The sequence below is a fragment of the Symphalangus syndactylus genome, chromosome 8 (genome assembly GCF_028878055.3).
Source record: "Symphalangus syndactylus isolate Jambi chromosome 8, NHGRI_mSymSyn1-v2.1_pri, whole genome shotgun sequence".
In the NCBI taxonomy this organism is placed as follows: domain Eukaryota; kingdom Metazoa; phylum Chordata; class Mammalia; order Primates; family Hylobatidae; genus Symphalangus; species Symphalangus syndactylus.
Genome location: NC_072430.2, coordinates 87,423,813 through 87,444,069, shown reverse-complemented (window position 1 = coordinate 87,444,069; position 20,257 = coordinate 87,423,813). Strand labels below are relative to the sequence as shown.

General features: G+C 39.4%; 1 protein-coding gene across 1 annotated transcript; it reads right to left on the bottom strand.

The window, feature by feature from the left end:
* Positions 1-15,945: 15,945 nt before the first annotated feature.
* LOC129488789 (protein lin-28 homolog A-like) lies at positions 15,946-17,265 on the bottom strand. Its single transcript, XM_055291319.1, has 3 exons — positions 17,184-17,265; positions 17,009-17,070; positions 15,946-16,683 (listed from the first exon to the last, which is right to left on the bottom strand). The coding sequence occupies exons 1-3, from the start codon at positions 17,263-17,265 to the stop codon at positions 15,946-15,948; spliced, it is 882 nt and encodes a 293-aa protein (XP_055147294.1).
* Positions 17,266-20,257: the final 2,992 nt, after the last annotated feature.

Here is a 20,257-nt window from a genome sequence, read left to right as displayed (position 1 = left end):
TGCCTTTGGCAGATATCAAATAATAGCCTATTTAAAGGCAATCCTACTTACGTGAATCAAAGGATGAACTTGAAAATAACATAACTACAACCTCTGGAAAAAGACTTTTAAAATGCTATCCTTTGCTAGGACATAGAAACCAAAAAAGAAATACAAAGTAAATTCTATAAATTATGACCTAAACCAACATTAAACTCTTATAAACAAAAAAGTTAGAAAGAAAAGAAAGGGGGTGGTAAGGGAGGGAGGGAGGAAAGAAGGAAAGGAAGAATGAAAGAAGGGAGGGAGGAAGAGGAAGGAACCCTGAAGAGTAATGACCTAAACAATTCCTTAAATATAATTTTTAAAAGTTACTCAATAAACAAGTATTTATTAAGATACATCAGAATATACAGAACTGCATAAAATATTAATATTAAATATTAAATTTCAGACAAAATATTGCACATTAAATAAAAGATACAGGCTCTGTCTTTCAGTATTTTATAATCCAACAGAAGGGATATACAGTCAAGTACACAGTTCAGTATAAATGTATGTGAGAGGTGTGTGGGTGGGTGGGTGGGGAAATGAAGAGTGAATCTTCCCACCTGCTGCTACTCACAGGTCTACCCATGAAAAGAGAAGGACTAGAGAAGATCAGGTTCTTAGAGTCCTCGTGAGTTGTCCAAGCTGAATTTTGTCACTCAGTCACGTGCCCTTCTGTGACTACAACTATGCCATGAACCACTGCTCACTCTCCTGCTGCCTGGATTTCCTGAACACACATCCTTGACAGCTGCTACCCTATCTACAGGGACCCTACCCGTGGCTGAACTGGGGACAGACCAAAATTCCATTTGAGCACCTCTATTTGTTCTCTACACACAAATTCACTACATACAAATGAATGAATGATCCCAAATTTCCTGAAGTTGGTTAATTAAAGACAATTCAAGGTAATATTGAAACCATGTATAGTTAATGATAAACATGACTTCTCCCGTAGTACCAGGAAAAAGTAAGAAATGTTATGTATTCATGACGTCCCTAGTTCTCCATCTTGATGCCTTGTTGTACAGTCTGTGCTACTGTCAAGAATTTATCCTTCCTTCAACTCTCTCCAGCGTTCAAGAAACTTCTAACTAACACTCACCAGAGGTGATACCATTCTATCATCCATGCTTTTCCCACAAGAAGTTCATTTTTGCCAGTGAGTTCAGTTTAAAAAAAAGAAAAAGCCCTGAGCCTCTAACAGGATACTTTGTGGTGATCTTTGACAACCCAAATCCCCCAGAACAATCCAGGATCAGTATGGGCTCTCCAGGTTTAGTTTCGTATGCCGTTCCCTCCCAATGCATGTTACAAATACACACGCATGCATACACACACACACACTCACTCACACACACATCACATAGAAACACATCTTTCAAAGGAAAATATTAATTTTTAAAGACAGTATGGCCTAATCCTGTAACAAGGAGCAAAAGGAGTTTTCTTCATTTGAAAGCTCCTTCTCACCATGAGGTTACTGATTTGCATTATTATGAAGAATTATATTTATCCCTTTTACTCTGCTCTACCCCTCTTTGGCATATGTCCCCTTGGCCTGCCAAGGGCCTCACTGAAAGTGATAGTCTATAAATATCTGTCTGTTCTTAACCAAGAGACTAAAATACTACCTTGATACTACTACTTGTAAAAGCTCTTATAAGAATCCCTTATATTCTCCAGGATGAGGCTATCTCTTGGGGGAAAAACTTTGTTTCTTCAGTTTTACATATGCATGTATGCCTGTTAATGAACATGGACACACACACACACACACAGATGCACATATTAACACATCACTATGAAATTGATTTTGAAAAAATAAAATGGGTCAAAGATTTTGTCAGAGGTTTGAAGAATATGTTGAATTATTTGGGGCACAGATTTTTCATGGGAGTCCATCAATCTTGGTTTGAAATTTGAAGATGGAGAATGTCACATTTTGTACAAGAAGAGGAAATATTTCACTATGATTGCTACAGTAAAAGTGTGAAAATTGTAAAAATTTAACCTTGTCAGATATATAGAATGACAATATAGAAGTTTATTTCTGTATTTTATAAATATGTTAGCAAATGGTAAAAAAAAAACTTTGAAGAAAGCAGTGTTACCTTTGATCTATAAAAACAGGAGAAAAAATAATAAATTACAAATGTATTGCTCTAGTTCAGAACCATCATTCTATAAACTTTTTAATCCATAAATGTCTATATTTCTATTGCAATTTTAATTACAAAAGTCTAAACTTTTTTAATTGTATTAAAGTTATAATTAAAAGTTGATTTTTTAAAATAATAAAATGGATAAACCTCTAGTTAGACTAATCAAGAAAAAAGAAAAGACACAAATTTTCAATATCGGAAATGAAAAAGGGAATATTATTGGAGACTCTACAAACATTAAAATAATAAAGTAATATTATAAACAACTTACACTAATGAATTCAACAACTTAGCTTCAATAACAACAAAATCACTGAAAGATACAAACTACCAGAGCCACTGGAGAAGAGATGTATAACCTAAATAGCCTTATATCAGTTAAAGTAATTGAATTTGTAGTTAAAACCCTTTCCTCAAATAGGACTCCTTTCTACAAAACAATTAAGGGATAAGTAATACTAATTCCACACTAACTCATTTAAAAATAAAAAAGAGAATACTTCGTAATCCATTTTGAGAAGAAACCAATAGCTTGTTAGCAAAACTAGACCAAGATGTCAGTTCTCCCCAAACTGACTACAGATTCAGTGCAATAACAATCAGAATCTTAGCATATTGAACAAAAAAGAAACTATAGACCAATATCTCTCATGAAAATAGACACAAAATCATTAATAAAATATTAACGAAATGGATACAACAATATATAAAAAGAATAATATGCTATGACCAAGTGATGTTTATCCCAGATATGGTTTAACTTTTTTAATCAATAAATATAATTCATCATAATTAGTGAGTAAAGAAGAAAAACCATAAAATCATCTTGATAGATACAGAAAATGCATTTCACAAAATTCAATATCCACTGATAAAAAAAAACTCTCAGCAAATTAGGAAAAGAAGGGAATTTTGTCAACCTGATAAAGAGTGTCTATTTAAAAAAAAACTGATTGACATTATTCTTAATGGTAGAAAGCTGTATACTTTCCTCTTGAGACTGGAAATAAGAATGTCCACTGTCACCATTTATATTCAGCACTGTACTAGAGGAACTAGCCTAGGCAATAAGAGAACTAAAAGAAATAAAAGACATACAGATTGAAAAGGACGAACTACATCAGCTTTATTTGCTGATGGCATGATTATCTATGTAGGAAGAAATCTACAAAAAAAAACTCATAACTAATAAGATGTGTATTACAAGATCAATATACAAATATCAATTACACTCTAGCAGTAAACAACTGGAAATCCATCAATTGATGAATGAACAAATAATTTATTATATACATATAATAGAATATTTTCAACAATAAAAAGGAAAGGGGCTGGGCATGGTGGCTCATGCCTGTATTCTCAACAATTTGGGAGACCAAGGTGAGTCAATAGATTGAGTCTGGGAGTTCAAGACCAGCCTGCGCAATATGGCGAAATCCTGTCTCTACAAAAAATACAAAAATGACTGGGGTGTGACACCTGTAGTCCCAGCTTCTTGGGAGGCTGACGTAGGAGGATGGCTTGAGCCCAGGAGGCAGAGGCTATAGTGAGCCAAGATTGTGCCACTGCACTCCAGCTTAGGCAACAGAGTAAGACTCTGTCTCGGAAAAAAAAAAAAAGAAAGAAACAAAGAACTGCTAATGCAACACAACGACGTGGATGCAACTCAAAGGATTATACTAAGTGAATAAAGCCAGTCAAAAAAGACTACACACTGTATGACTTCATTTCTATGAAATCCTAGAAAAAAACAAAGCTTTAATAGAAAGCAGATCAGTGGTTGTCAGGAACAAGGAAGTAAATAAAAAGAGATTGACTGCAAAGAGGCACTAGAGATATTTTGGGGATGCTGAAATAGTCTACATCATGATTGTAGTGATTGAAACTCAAGTATATAAATTTATCAAAATTCATCAAACTAAACTTAAAATGCTTACTTTTACTTTTTGTAATTATACCTTAATAAAGCAGATAAAATTATATTTAATGTCACAGTCATATTTTTATTAATATTTTCCTTATATTGGTATTTATCTTTCATTTCTAAAATAGAAAGCTATTTTTTTATTTTCTGACACCATCCTATTCTTCTAAAATATCATTCCAAAACTTTCTTCTAGAAACTGTCCTTTACCTTCAACATGGACTCACATTCTATCTTGTGGTTTCTATAAGAACTACTATGCCACCATTAATTGATGCAGGAGTTGGCAGCTGACCCAACTGGGTCAATGAGTTCCTTTCCAAGAGACTCACCTTGCCTCTTTGTAGTACCTGAAGCTTTTATATGTTAAGTTTGGAAGCTGTCAGTAGCCCTACCAGACAGAACAGTGAAAGGATTCCAGTTTGCTGAGAGAAAAATACTGATGCAGATAAACTGAGTGGTACAGAGAAAAGTGATGAAAAGTTCTAACATTTTAAAACATATTTTCTGGAAAATTTGTTGTATAATAGTCCTTCTCTGATCACTCATTCCTCTGACTGTACCTTAGAAGCTCCTCCCCACAAGAAGTATCTATTTACTTTATACCGATTTGGGTTTTTGCGGCATGCAACCAAGAGAGTCCTAACTCATACATCATTCAAGTTAGTATGTTTGTATTATGATCCTGCTTATGTACTATGCGCATGAAATAAAACCTTCATTAACTGCCAATGAAGGTTTTATTTCACTGGCTATTCCACGTGCATATGAGTATAGATATATAAAAATAAAATGATAGGCTTTTGATATGTATTTTTAAATACCAATTTCTACCAACTAATCTTCGAAATGTGTCACAGTTGACGTGAATAGAATAGGACATTTTATTTATTAAAATATCTTTACAAAATGGAATTGCTGCTCCTGGTCCACTTCTGCTCATGGCTTTGTCTCAATACTCAAATCAAAAGCAAGTTTTAACAAGGACAAATTTAAAGGGCGCTTTCCTGTCAGGAATCAAGACAAAGAAAATTATGAAAAGCACAGGTTCGGGATTGGTATGAAATATAGACATAGATATAGATGTTTATTTAATGTCTGTTAGCTTTACATCATCTTTAACAAATATTGAAATATTTAACTTTTAAAGAGCAAAGAGAATCTGAAGTTAGGTTGCCTGGATGTAACTTCTAGTTATCCCACTTCCTACCTGGGTGTCTTTGAGCAATTCCATAATCTCTTTGTTCCTCAGATTCCTCATCTATAAAGTGGGAATAATAATAGTACCTGGTATGTCAAAGACATATTTGTACTCCCATGTTCATTGCAGCATTATTCATAATAGCCAAGACATGGGAATTACATTAGTCTGCTTTCATATTGCTATAAAGAGCTACCTGAGACTGAGTAATTTATAAAGGAAATGAGTTTACTTGACTCACAGTTCAGCATGGCTGGAGAAACCTCAGGAAACTTACAATCATGGCAGAAGGCAAAGAGGAAGCAAGGCACCTTCTTCACAAGGCAGCAGGAAGGATAAGTGCTGAGCAAAGGGGAGAAGAGCCCTTTATGAAACCAACAGATCTCATGAGAACCCACTATCACAAGAATAGCTTGGGGGAAACCACCCCTATGATTCAGTTACCTCCAGCTGGTTTCTCTCTTGACACATGGCGATTATAGGGATTATAATTCAAGAGGAGAGTTGGGTGGAGACACAAAGCCTGACCATATCAGGAATCAAACCTAAGTGTCCATCAATGAATGAATGGATAAAGAAAATGTCGTATGGAATTATATTCAGCCTTAAAAAAGAAGGAAATCCTGCCTGTAATCCCAGCACTTTGGGAGGCTAAGGCAGGCAGATAATGAGGTCAAGAGATGGAGACCATCCTGGCCAATATGGTGAAACCCCATCTCTACTAAAAATACAAAAATTAGCCAGGCATGATGGCATGCACCTGTAGTGCCAGCTACTCGGGAGGCTGAGAAAGGAAAATTGCTTGAACCCTGGAGGCAGAGGTTGCAGTGAGCCAATATCACACCGCTGCACTCCTCCCTGGAGATAGAGCAAGACTCCATCTCAAAAAAAAAAAAAAAAAAAAGAAGAAGAAGGAAATCCTGTCCTTTGTAATAACATGGATGAACCAGAGGACATTATGTTAAGTGAAATGAGCCAAGCACAGAAAGACAAGTACCACATGATGTCAATTATATGTGGAATCTAAAAAGTCAAACTCATAGAAGCAGAGAGTACAATGATGGTTACCAGAGGCTAGGGAGTGGGAACATGTTGATCAAAGGATAGAAAGTTTCAATTAAACAAAAGAAGTTAGTTCAAGAGATCTATTGTACAACATGGTGACTATATTTAATAACAATGTATTGTACTCTTGAAAATTGCTAAAAGGGTAGATTTTAAGTGTTCTCACCACAAAGAAAAGTGTGTGAAGTAATGTATATGTTAATTACCTCAATTTAGCCATTCCACAATGTATAACTATTTTAAAACAACATATTATACAAAATAAATATACAAAATGTTTGTTAGTCACAACTATATATTTATATTTGAAAAACTATATATGAAGTACTTAGAAAAAAATTTGAGAACATTGCCTGGCATGCCATAGTGTTATATAAGAACGCTTTTTATTTTCATTATTTTACTATTATTATTTTCATTATTTTAATATATTATATAATATGTAGCAAGACCTTATGTAACTGAGCAATCAATTCATTTATTGCTATAATTTTTTTGTTTTGTAATGAAGTTTTTAATGATTTAAATGCTTCTTAGAGTCATACCCTTAAACATAGCTTATGTGATTAGTTCCTTTGTGTTTTCTTTTTGAGTCAATATAGTTTTTTGAACAGGAAAAAGCTGGAAGCATTCCCAGAATTGGAACAAGACAAGGATGCCTACCCTCACCATTCCTATTCAACATAGTACAGGAAGTCCTAGCAAGAGCAATCCGTCAAGAGAAAGAAAGAAAAGGCATAGAACTAGGAGAGGAAGTCAAATCATCTCTATTCACTGAGGATATGATCCTGTACCTAGAAAACCCTAAAGACTCTGCCAAAAGTCTCCTAGAACTGATAAAATGGCTTCAGTAAAGTTTCAGGACATAAGATCAATACGCAAATCACTAGCATTTCTGTACACCAATAATATTCAAGCTGAGGGCCAAATCAAGAATACAATCCCATTTACAATAGCCATAAAAAAATAAAATATCTAGGAATACATCTAACCAACAAGGTGACATATCTTTATGATGAGAACTAAAAAATGGTGCTGAAAGAAATCATAGATGACATAAATGGGAAAACATTCCATGCTGATGGATTGGAAGAATTAATATCGTTATAATGTCCATACTACCCAAAGCAATCTAGAGATTAAACATTACTCCTATCCAGCTACCAACATTATTTTCCACAGAATTAGAAAAACCATTCTAAAATTCATATTGAACCAAAAAGAGGCTTGAATGTGAAGCAAATAAAAAAACAACAAAGTCAGGCCAGGCGTGGTGGCTCTCTCCTGTAATCCCAACACTGTGTGAGGCCAAGGCAGGTGGATCACTTGAGGCCAGGAGTTCTAGACAAGCATGGCCAACATGGGAGCCAACATGGGAAAACCCTGTCTCTACTAAAAAATACAAAAACTTAGCTGGGTGTGGTGGTGCACACCTGTAGTCCCAGCTTACTGGGAGGCTGAGGTACAAGAATTGATTCAACCAGGGAGGCAAATGTTGCATTGAGCCAAGGTGGCACTGCTGTACTCCAGCCTGGGTAACAAAGTGAGACTCTGTATCCAAAAAAAAAAAGAACAAATCCAGAGGAATCACATTACCCAACTTCAAACTATACTACAAAGCTACAGTAATCAAAACAGCATGATACTAGTACAAAAACAGACACATAGAAAAATGGAACAGAAGAGAAAACCCAGGAATAAAGCTGCACACCTACAACCAACTAATCTTTGATGAAGTCAACAAAATAAGCAGCAGGGAAAGGACTCCCTATTCAAAATGGTGCTAGGATAACTGGCTAACCATATACAGAAATTGAAACTAGACCTCTACCTATAATCATATATAAAAATTAACTCAAGATGGATTAAAGACTTAAATGTAAAACTTCAAATTATAAAAATCCTAGAAGAAATTGTAGAAAATACCCTTCTGGACATTGGCATTGGTAAAGAATTTAAGACTAAGTCCACGGAAACCATCTTTCAATAATTACAAGAAAACAAAAATTGAAACATGGGACCTAATTAAAGAGCTGCTACACAGCAAAAGAAACTATCAACAGAATAAAGAGAGCCTACAGAATAGGAGAAAATATTCTCAAGCTATGCATCCAACAAAGGTCTGATATCTAGAATCTCTAAGGAATTTAAATCAGCAAGCAAAAAACAACCCTATTAAAAAGAGGGCAAAGGACATGAACAGACACTTCTCAAAAGAAGACATGTGAGAATCCAACAAACATACGCAAAAGTGTTCAACATCACTAATCAGAGAGACGCAAATCAAAACCACAGTGAGATACCATTTCACACCAGTCAAAATGGCTACTATTAAAAAGTCAAAAAATAGCAAATGTTGGTGAGGTTGCAAAGAAATGAGGATGCTTGTACACTGTTGGTAGGAATGTAAATTAGTCCAGCCACTGTGGAAAGCAGTTTGGAGATTTCTCAAATAGCTAAAAATAGAACTACCATTTGACCATTTGACCCAGCAATCCCATTACTGGGTGATATGGTTTAGCTCTGTGCCCCTACCTAAATCTCACCTTGAATTGTAATCCCTACAATCCCCACATGTCAAGAGCCGGACCAGGTGCAGGTAGTTAGATCATGGGGACGGTTTCCCCTGTACTATTCTCGTGATAGTGAGTCTCACAAGATGTGATGCTTTTATAAGTGTCTGGCATTTCCCCGCTTGCATTCATTCTCTCTCCTGCCACCCTGTGAAGAGGTGCCTTCTGCCATGATTGTAAGTTTCCTGAGGCCTCCCCAGCCATACGGAACTGTGAGTCGATTAACTCATTTCTTTATAAATTACCCAGTCTCGGGTATTTCTTCATAGCAGCATGAGAATCGACTAACACACTAGGTATCTACCCAAAGGAAAATAAATCGTTCTACCAAAAAGATGTATGCAATAATATGTTCATCGCAGCACTATTCTCAATAGCAAAGACATGGAATCAACCTAGTGCCCATCAATGGTGGACTGGATAAAGAAAATGTAGCACGTGCACACTATGGAATAGTGCCATGGGGCAGGCTGGTCTAGACAGCAGGGGGATGTTTTCAGGGTTAAAGTTTCCCCCAACCTAATCCTGAACACATCAGGTGCTGGAGCACCTGTGTTCCCATGAGGGCAGCGTGGGCCATGCATGACTTTAAAAGGCCCTCAAGGCTTGACTAAGTGCACCAGTTTCATTCTGAATATGCGCTCTAAAACACACCCCTGCTGAACCACAGGAGGATCAGATACTATGAGCTTCTGGCCTGTTGATGCTCAAGAGCGAGGGCATGCAGAGAAGACTCCAGAACTCCTAACTCTTGCTAACCTTACATCTGGGATTCTTACCCCTCAGCTAAAGAACTCGATGAATTTCAACTTTGAAGAGGTTCTTCTAACCCTTGGCCATTTCAACCAGGTTTTGCTAAAGTCCTCTGAAATTGGGGAACTGAAAGCCAATTACTTGGATCACAAGTTGCCTGTGAAATCTGCAAGGACCTGCTGTCAGGGCTCATTAAACCCCAAAGTATGGCACCTTGGCATGAGGACTATTCTGACCCAGAGGAGTCTGGAAGGCCTCAGAAGCCAGGTCTTTGTCCTTCCCCCTCCTTGTTCCTGCCCTCTTTTCTCCCCCAGAGTGAGTCACAGAAACCAGAATTCTTTTTCCCCAAGGCAGGTCATAGAAACTAGAATTCCTCTCTCCCAAAGCCAGCCATAAAACCTAGCAAGGTCACTCTCTTCCCTTCTCTCTGGAAGACCCTCATTCCCGAGGGGTCCTGCCCCATACCCAGGGGAAGGGGAATTGTACAGAGTGGCTTTGCTGGGTTTCCCCACTCCATCCATCACCATTAGGCCAGATCCTTTGTGTCCAATCACATTTCTGCATGGCTGTTCACTCATCGAACCTAAATATACAAAACAAGGTTTTCCCTGGGTTAAAAAAAAAAAAAAAAAGAAAACATGGTATGTACATGCTATGGAACACTATGCAATAATAAAAAAGAATGCAATCAATCATGTCCTTTGTGGCAATGGATGCAGCTGGAGGCCATTATCCTAAGCAAATTAATGCAGAAACAGAAAACCAAATACCGCATGTTCTCACTTATAAGAGGGAGCTAAGTATTGGGTACACATGGGCATAAAGATGGAAACAATAGATACTGGAGACTACTAGAGCAAGGAGGGGAGAAGTGGGGTAAGGGATGAAAAAACTACCTACTGGATACTATGCTCACTACCTATATTAATGGGTTCAGTTGTTCTCCAAGTCTCAGCACCATGCAATATGCCCTTATAACAATCCTGTACATGTATACCCTAAATCAAAAAAACAAAAGTTGAGAGTTTTTTTTAAATGAATACAGTTTTTACCGTATTGTTAGCTGAACACTTTAATAATTTTCATGTGTCTGTTTTAAATGTATCTAGTTTTTGGAGTTTTGGGAATTTTTTTTTTTAGAGAGTACAAGTGCAGGTTTCTCACATGCATACGTTGTGTCATGGCGAAGTCTGGGCTTTTAGCATACCCATCTTCTGAATAGTGAACGTTGTACCCAATAGGTAATTTTTTTGAGCCTGACCCTCCTTTTACCCTCCCACCTTTTGTAATCTCCAGTGTCTATTATTTCACTCTGTAGGTCCACATGTACCCATTGTTTAGCTCCCACTTATAAGTGGAAACAAAGTATTTGACTTTCTGTTTCTGAGATATTTCAGTTAGGATAATGGCCTCCAGTTCCATTAACTAAAATATTTGTATATATGTTCATATGTTTGACCTTGCTAACTCCTTGGGGGAAAATTTGAGTGTTTTATAATATATTAGAAGTTTTTTAACATCTGAATTTTTTTTGATAGTATGAGTACCAATAAGCCTTTATTTATTCATTGTATTTTCCCAGGGAAAGGAGAAGGAAAGGGAAGAGTCAGCATGTGTTAAAAAAAAATGACTAGAAAATGGGAAAGGAAGTACTCAGTACAGCAAAATCAACCATCAAATAAACACACCCCAGTGATGTGGTCACCAAAGCCCAAAGGGGCTCAGTCTCCTGCAGTTCAGGAATGAGGGAAAGGGATCAGGAAAAGAACAGACAGCTACAGGCTTTCCTACCCTCCCTCCCCATAAATTCAAGATTTTACACAAAGCTTTGGTTTCTAGCAGTAAACATAGAGTTACACTCGTTCGTCTCCTATTAAACAATCTTGTGGCCACTTTGACATAAGTTTCTGTATAAAAGTTCCTGAGTGACTTGGATATACATTCATAATCTCTTTCTTGGCCTTCTGACTTCAATTTTTACATGGAAGGCCCCCAGTTGCATCTCTCTACTTTAGGATTAAAAATTAAGTAGGTTTGATCCATCCAAAATATAGCAGTGTCTCTTTTTTTTTTTTTTTTTTTTTGAGACGGAGTCCTGCTCTGTTGCCAGGCTGGAGTGCAGTGGCACGAACTCAGCCCACTGCAACCTCCATGTGCCTCCCCTCCACCGCCTGGCCCAAGCGATTCCCCTGCCCCAGCCTCCCTCCGGAGCAGCTGAGACCACAGGCATGCGCCACCCCACCTGGCTAATCTGTATTTTAGCAGAGACGGGGTTTCACCATGCTGGCCAGGATGGTCCCAAACTCCCGAACACATGATCCGCCCACCTCAGCCTGCGAAAGTGCTGGGACCACAGGTGCAAGCCACCACGCCCGGGCTATAGCAGTGTCTTAAGTGTTTGGCATGAATACATCATGAAACGGTCGGCCCGGCAAGGTGGCTCACACCTGCAGTCCCAGCACCCTGGGAGGCTGAGGCGGGCGGATCACTTGAGGTCAGGAGCTCAAGACCAGCCTGGACAACACAGTGAAACCCCATCTCCACTAAAAATACAAAAAGTAGCTGGGTGTGGCGGGCACCTGTAATCCCAGCCACTCAGGAGGCTGAAGCGGGAGAACCACCTGAACCCAAGAGGCGGGGGCTGCAGTGAGCCAAGACCACGCCACTGCACTCCAGCCTGGGCGACAGAGCAAGATGAAGGAGGGGAGGGGAGGGGAGGGGAGGAGAGGGGAGGGGAGGGGAAGGGAGGGGTCTTGACTCAGGAAGTTGGGAACAAGGAATGGAGATTTTCCTAGCTTCTTCAGGATTTTCGCATACATCGTTTAAGAAACTCCAAGCATTAAATGTGTATGTGTGTGGGTATGTAAGTTTTCTTTTGGGGATGAACAGAAAAGAGGGCAGGGTGGAAGACAAGTTTTTAGGACAGAAGATCTGGTCTGATAGGTAATAGGGGAAAGGGAATACAAAACAAAGGATAGTTCAAGATCCCCACTTTAAGAAGAGGGCCCCCCAAACTAATGTTTCAGATTTTTTGCCTGGTACAGAACCTTCTGTCAAAGATGCTTTGGCTATTTTTCTTTCAATACCAAAAAGTTTGTAAACAAAAACCCAAAGAACACGGAGAAAGACTAATACATTATATTTACACAAACTAGGCCACCTAGCAATCACCAATTTAGTGAAATCCTATAAAGCCCAGACAAATACAATAACTAGTTGGGGGGTGCAGCATTTAGGGGAGACAAGAACCCAGGATCAGACACACACCACCCAATGCATTCTATTGCATTTGTCCTGTTTCAACACAGTGAGGTAGGTTTGCGGTGATCTCACAGCATATAAAAGAAACCCCCTTTTTCTCCTTTAGCTACTGTGACAGCAGGGCGGGACACAGGCCCCAGGCACCACAAAGCCCTTGCTTATGTGTCTCCCTGGAACCCAAGAATTTTGAAAGGTTAAGGATACCTTACTTCATATATCCATCCCTTGACAGCACAGGATTAAGTACAGGGGTATTGGTCTTAAAACTTATCCTTACCAACTCCAGTTTTACAAACACACATACCCTGTCATGCATGGTAGGCCTAGCCTAATCTGGTGAAGAATGGATCTGGAGTGTAAAGCACATCCTGTGCCCTAGGATTAGACAACCCTCACCTAATCTTGGCTTCCTCTCTGGGACTTTCACCTGGCCCAGCCTCTCCTAGCCTCTCTGTAACACCATTTCCTGTTTAGACTAATTCCCAATTTTCCAGTAGGAGGCAATCAAGCCATGGGGCAACACAATTAAAACCCAGTTTGCCATAAAACATTTTCAAGGCAGAGGGGTTTCAAGAGGACACTATGGCAGAAAAGCCAGCTATCATTGGCAGAAATAAGGTAGTTCAATAGGATGTTCACTCCAAATAATTGCTCTCCACAGTGGCAAAAACGACAAAAAGTATAGTTGTAGTCCCTACTGTATGACGTTCCCCTTCCTGTGTCCAAATGTTCTCATTGTTCAGTTCCCACCTATGAGTGAGAACATGTGGTGTTTGGTTTTCTGTCCTTGTGATAGTTTGCTGAGAATGATGGTTTCCAGTTTCATCCATGTGCCTACAAAGGACATGAACTCATCCTTTTTCATGGCTGCATAGTATTCCATGGAGTATATATGCCACATTTTCTGAATCCAGTCTATCATTGATGGGCATTTGGGTTGGCTCCAAGTCTTTGCTATTGTGAATAGTGCCACAATAAACATACGTGTGCATGTGTCTTTATAGCAGCATGATTTATAATCCTTTGGGTATATACCCAGTGATGGGATGGCTGGGACAAATGGTATTTCTAGTTCTAGATCCCTGAGGAATCGCCACACCATCTTCCACAATGATTGAACTAGTTTACAGTCCCACCAACAGTGTAAAAGTGTTCCTATTTCTCCACATCCTCTCCAGCACCTGTTGTTTCCTGACTTTTTAATGATCACCATTCTAACTGGTGTGAGATGGTATCTCACTGTGGTTTTGATTTGCATTACTCTGATGGCCAGTGATGATGAACATTTTTTCATGTGTCTTTTGGCTGCATAAATGTCTTCTTTTGAGAAGTATCTGTTCATATCCTTTGCCCACTTTTTGATGGGGTTGATTTTTTCTTGTAAATGTGTTTAAGTTCTTTGTAGATTGTGGATATTAGCCAGATGAGTAGATTGCAAAAATTTTCTCCCATTCTGTAGGTTGCCTGTTCACTCTGATGGTAATTTCTTTTGCTACGCAGAAGCTCTTTAGTTTAATTACATCCCATTTGTCAATTTTGGCTTTTGTTGCCATTGCTCTTGGTGTTTTAGACATGAAGTCCTTGCCCATGCCTATGTCCTGAATAGTATTGCCTATTGCCTAGGTTTTCTTCTAGGGTTTTTATGGTTATAGGTCTAATATTTAAGTCTTTCATCCATCTTGAATTAATTTTTGTATAAGGTGTAAGGAAGGGATCCAGTTTCAGCTTTCTACATATGGCTAGCCAGTTTTCCCAGCACAATTTATTAAATAGGGAATCCTTTCCCCATTGCTTGTTTTTGTCAGGTTTGTCAAAGATCAGATGGTTGTAGATGTGTGGTATTATTTCTGAGGCCTCTATTCTGTTCCATTGGTCTATATATCTGTTTTGGTACCAGTACCATGCTGTTTGGGTTACTGTAGCCTTGTAGTATAGTTAGGTGGGGGGAGGGGGGAGGGAGAGCATTAGGAGATATACCTAATGTAAATGACAAGTTAATGGGTGCAGCACACAAACATGGCATATGTATACATATGTAACAAACCTATACTTTGTACACATGTACCCTAGAACTTAAAGTATAATAATAACAATAATAATAATAATAATAATAATAATAATAAGTATTCCTGCTGTGCAGACCTGGAGCTGCTTCTGACTTATCCCTGAGATTGCTCATGCACCTGAGAACACAGTGCAGGAAATGATGGCCTTAGACTAAAATATACAAAAATACAAAACCAGAATATTTATATTAAGGGAAAAAAAGTTGAAATGCACAAGATACATCATTCGCACACAGCTAGTGCAGTTGGCATCCTGGAGAAAGTGGGACCCAAGGTGCAGTATCCAAGGGTGCAAATAAATAAAATCACATTGGCCTAGAATGGGGCGGGGTAAGCATAGGAGCAGCAGGTCTGCAGTTGTTCCCCCAAACATCCTTTTTGCCATCATCACTACCCATTGCTTGGGACAGTTGCAAGCACCCTATCCCAAAAGTGGGTATGAGGATACAAGATGTGAAAAAAAACACTGCCTTACTCCTGATAGATTTCCTTCCACAGAATGTAGTGGCTTGGCTCCATGAATCTGGTCTTATACTTAATCATTTCACTCTGGCATGGGAATTATTACATATCCTTCTTTAAAGGAAAACAACTTCCCTATCCAGGCCACTTTCAAAAGCTGGAAATTCTGGGGATGGAGCCTCAGATAAATCATGTAGATTGTAGGGTGATTCCCACCCTCCTGGTTGCCCCCAGAACCCTCACTTGTATTTGGACAGAGCACGGTTGGAGTTCCTTTGACTCACCCTTTCCCCCAACAGAGGGAAGAAAGGGTGATGGTGTGAACCCCAGCCTGAGAAACATGGCAGTGCCAACTAGCCCCAATATACCCTATGCCCACTTTTTCCACTCTGCCTTCTCCTCAAAACTTCCTGATAGCAAAAGAATAGCCCCTACCTATTATGGCTCAATTCTGCGCCTCCGGGAGCAGGGCAGGGCTGCGGATTTCTTCTTCCTCCTCCTGAAAGTAGGTTGGCTTTCCCTGTGCGCTAGGGCCCTGCTGGGCCTTCAGTGGACATGAAGCTAACATACGACTGATGCTCTGGCAGAAGTGGCACTTCTTGGGCTGGGGTGGCAGCTTGCATTCCTTGGTATGATGGTCTAGACTTCCACAGTTGTAGCACCTGTCTTTTGATCTGCGCTTCTGCATGTTCTTCCCCTTTGGCCACCTCTCACTCCCAATACGGAACGCCCCACCAGGTCTGGTGACACGGATGGATTCCAGACCCTTGGCTGACTTCTTAAAGGTGAACTCCCCTGCCTCACCCTCCTTCAAGCTCCGGAAGCCTTCTATGTGCAGCTTACTCTGGTGTACAAAGACGTCCACTGGGGGGTCGAGGGCGACCACTGCGCGGGCGGTCACGGACAGTAAACCGAACCCCATGCGCAAGTTGAACCACTTACAGATGCCCTCACCGTGCAGCAGCTGAACCTCGTCGGCCGCCCGGGCCGATTCCTCCGGTGCCTCCTCGGGCGCCTCTTCTGCCGCCTTGGCGCAGCCACCTGCAAACTGCTGGGTGGACACGGAGCCTACGGTCGTCGGCTGACCCTGTGGCCCCAAGCCCCTAGTCAGGCAGCTGCTGGCCCCAGAGAACGTCGAAGGCCAACATCTGAATTTACTAGAATCCTGATAGTTAAGTATATACTGTCAGGAACAAATTTTTTTATTACAGAGTTCATAGAACAATGCTGAATTTACCAAACTTAGTATTTTGCTGCAACTGGAAGCTCCAAGGGTTAAGAGGAGGCATGGTTGATCTAGCTAATTTCAGATTTAAAAGATAAGAATGTCCTATTTAGGAGACCCTTCCTTATACGTCTATCACTCATTGATTTTCCCAAATAATTTTTGATTTATTAAATAGACATTTCCTTACTTTTATACACAATTCCCATAAAATATACACAAAAGTCAAAAAATAAATTTTCTTGTCACAAACAGGTATAGTATTAATCATATCTCATGTTACACAAAATCTGTGAATTTTGCTTGTTCCCTTTACAACTGAACGTACAGACAACTGATTAAGTCCTGTGGGCACCAAGTTGTGGTTCGTTTCTATTCTTCATTCCTAATCTTTTTACACCTTTGAGTCAATTGTGTTATGTTTATAAGACATGGGCTTTCATCACTTCTATCAGTACCTTTAATTTTCCTCACTTTTACTCTCCTACTCCTACTTTTCCATTCTTGTCCAGAAGTTCCAAAGGGGTTGTTTATACCCATGGCTTCTTTGGGGCCACCAGCTTTAAAGATCACACAAGCTTGGATCTGTCAGGGCCCACCATCCCAACAGATACAGAATGACTAAAAGTGAATATAATGTGGGGAGGGTCCATGGAGAGAGTCAAACAATTATGAGAAAAAGACTTCATCCTAGTGTGATCATTTGAACCCCAGAATTTAGACAATTCTATGACCTACTCCTGGAATATTTGCATATATAGTACATAAAAAATCCCTTTTTTGCTTAAATCTTAACCTTTTTATTTTAAAGTAAAACAGATACAGAGAGCCACACAAAATACCACTCTTGAAATCACCAGCCAAGTCAAGAAATAAAAATTTGCCAATTATCTCAGAAGCCCCTTGTATTAGTCTGTTTTCACTCTGCCGATGAAGACACACCCGAGACTGGATAATTTATAAAGAAAAATAGGTTTAATGGACTCACTGTTCCACGTGGCTGGGGAGGCCTCACAATCATGGCGGAAGGAGAAAAGTTTATCTTACATGGTAGCAGATGAGAGAGAATGAGAGCCAAGTGAAAGCAGAGAACTCTTATAAAACCATCAGATCTCAAGAGACTTATTCACTACCACGAGAACAGTATGGGGGAAACTACCCCCATGATTCAGTTATCTCTCACTGGGTCCCTCCCACAACATGTGGGAATTATGGGAGCTACAATTCAAGATGAGATTTGGGTGAGGACACAGCCAAACCACATCACTCCTCTATGTGCCCTGCCTCTATCTCAAAAAACTAATCACTGTCTTGACTTTTATAGCAATAATTTCCTCATTTCTTTATAGTTTTGCCACCCAAATGTGCATCCCAAGCCACTATAGTTTATTGTTGTCCATTACATTTTATTAGCATTTAAATCCCTTTCATCTATGTGTTCTCCCCACCCTCTTTCTTTACATTTGATCTGTATTCAACCTGTCTGCTTTCCCAGTGAAGTTTGCCAGTTACATATTCATGACACAGTTCAGCATGTTCCTCTGTACTCTGTTTTCTGTCTTCTGTTTCCAATTTCCAGCAAATTGGCAGCTAGAGTGAAAGGCTTGATCAGACTCAGGTTCAATGCCTTTAGCAAGACCACAGGTGATATAGGTCTTTAGTGAAATATAATGTCTAGTGGCCTTTTTCTATTGTGATACAAGCAGCTATTGTGGTTCAGTCACATGTTGTAAGCAGACTATTTCTCCAAAGAAACCCTGGTTTCAAGACGACATATTTGGCATTAGGAATACACATTACTACTCAACTGGTCATTGTTTCTAGAACTCATCTCAGTCTTTCCATATTCATGAGTTCATGCTGACACTTCGAATTCAAATTCAAAGCTACAGAGTTTTTATTGTTGTTGTTTTAACCCAATCTTTTCTCAAACTTCTCTTTTCTTGTCTCAAGTTGTCTCTATTTTGCTTGACTTGCTCTGACTCTATTCCAAGCTGTTTTATCTTAGAGTGGGGCACTGTCCTGGAAGAGAATCCTTGCAAGTCTGTTTCAGTGGTGAATCTAGAAGCTAAACGATTCCAGATCCTTCAGCACACACCGTCATTCCCTTGCACTCACCCAGTACCAGATTCCTCTAAGTATTCATTGCTGTTCTCAAATCGGTCTGCTCACTTTATGGTGAACTTCTGTGACTATTTGGTTCTCCTGTTCTCCACTGATTCCTCTGCTCTCTCTCACTGTACTGGTCTTGGGTCAAGTGGTTTGTCTTCATATACTGACTGTCTTTGGTTTGTGGGGATAGCCTGTCTCCCGGTTTTGTGGTAAATATTATCAATAGATTTTTAGTGTTGCTATCTAGCTACTTTTATGTAGGCATTTGGAGACACAACAACGCCTTCGCTGCTGCCATATTCCCGGGATCACCCAAACTATTTTAAGTAGATTTTTGCCATTGTAAGTCAAGAGTGTATTGACTAACACAGACCCCAATCATGTTTTTTGTTTCGTTTTGTTTTTTTTGTGAGACGGAGTCTCGCTCTGTCGCCCAGGCTGGAGTGCAGTGGCGCGATCTCGGCTCACTGCAAGCTCCGCCTCCCGGGTTCACGCCATTCTCCTGCCTCAGCCTCCGGAGTAGCTGGGACTACAGGCGCCCGCCACCACGCCCGGCTAATTTTTTTTTTGTATTCCTAGTAGAGACGGGGTTTCACCGTGTTAGCCAGGATGGTCTGGATCTCCTGACCTCGTGATCTGCCCGCCTCGGCCTCCCAAAGTGCTGGGATTATAGGCGTGAGCCACCGTGCCCGGCCTCACAGCCCCCAATCATTTATCTCATTGAAATCTACCTTACATACACTAACATCAAACCATTAAATTAAAAGAAAATAGCATAATGATAATTTTAAATGCTTGTAGTAAATATAGCTAAATGAATGGCTAAAAGTGAACAATATACTTTGAAATAAACCTTTTTGTTAGCTATTTTTTTTATGGTCTTTGGTCCTTCAGTGGGTGCTCCTAACATTTTAAAGAAAAATGTCCAGGAGCAGATTTGCAAGTTTTCTTTAGCATAAGGCCCATGCCCTAGTTCTGTTAATCAATAGATTTGAGAACACAAACTCAAATCATGTTAAATTATTTCCCTAATACAACTGTTTGCAGCAGTTATTTCATCTATTGATTAAACAAAAGAAATAAACTGAAAACTTACTCTACTGTGAGCCCTAGAGTCAGTGGTGCAGGTGAAACAACTTTATAAGGAAGTATTCAGGAACAGAACCTCCTCAGACACGGTTCAAAATCGCTGGCTTTATATTGTTATGGTAAGTTTTTAGTACAAAATATGAACTAATTTTGAAAATTATCACTGTTATTAATGAGGAAATGGGTAACCCACTGGTTCTATTTTATTAAATAGTAATTTAAAGTAACTTGAAATAAATCCAATTATCCTAAAGTCAAGTGCTACTGCCTAGGCTTATCTTTCTTCATTGGGTCAAAAATGGCCACCACTGCTGTTTACAAACAAAAACAG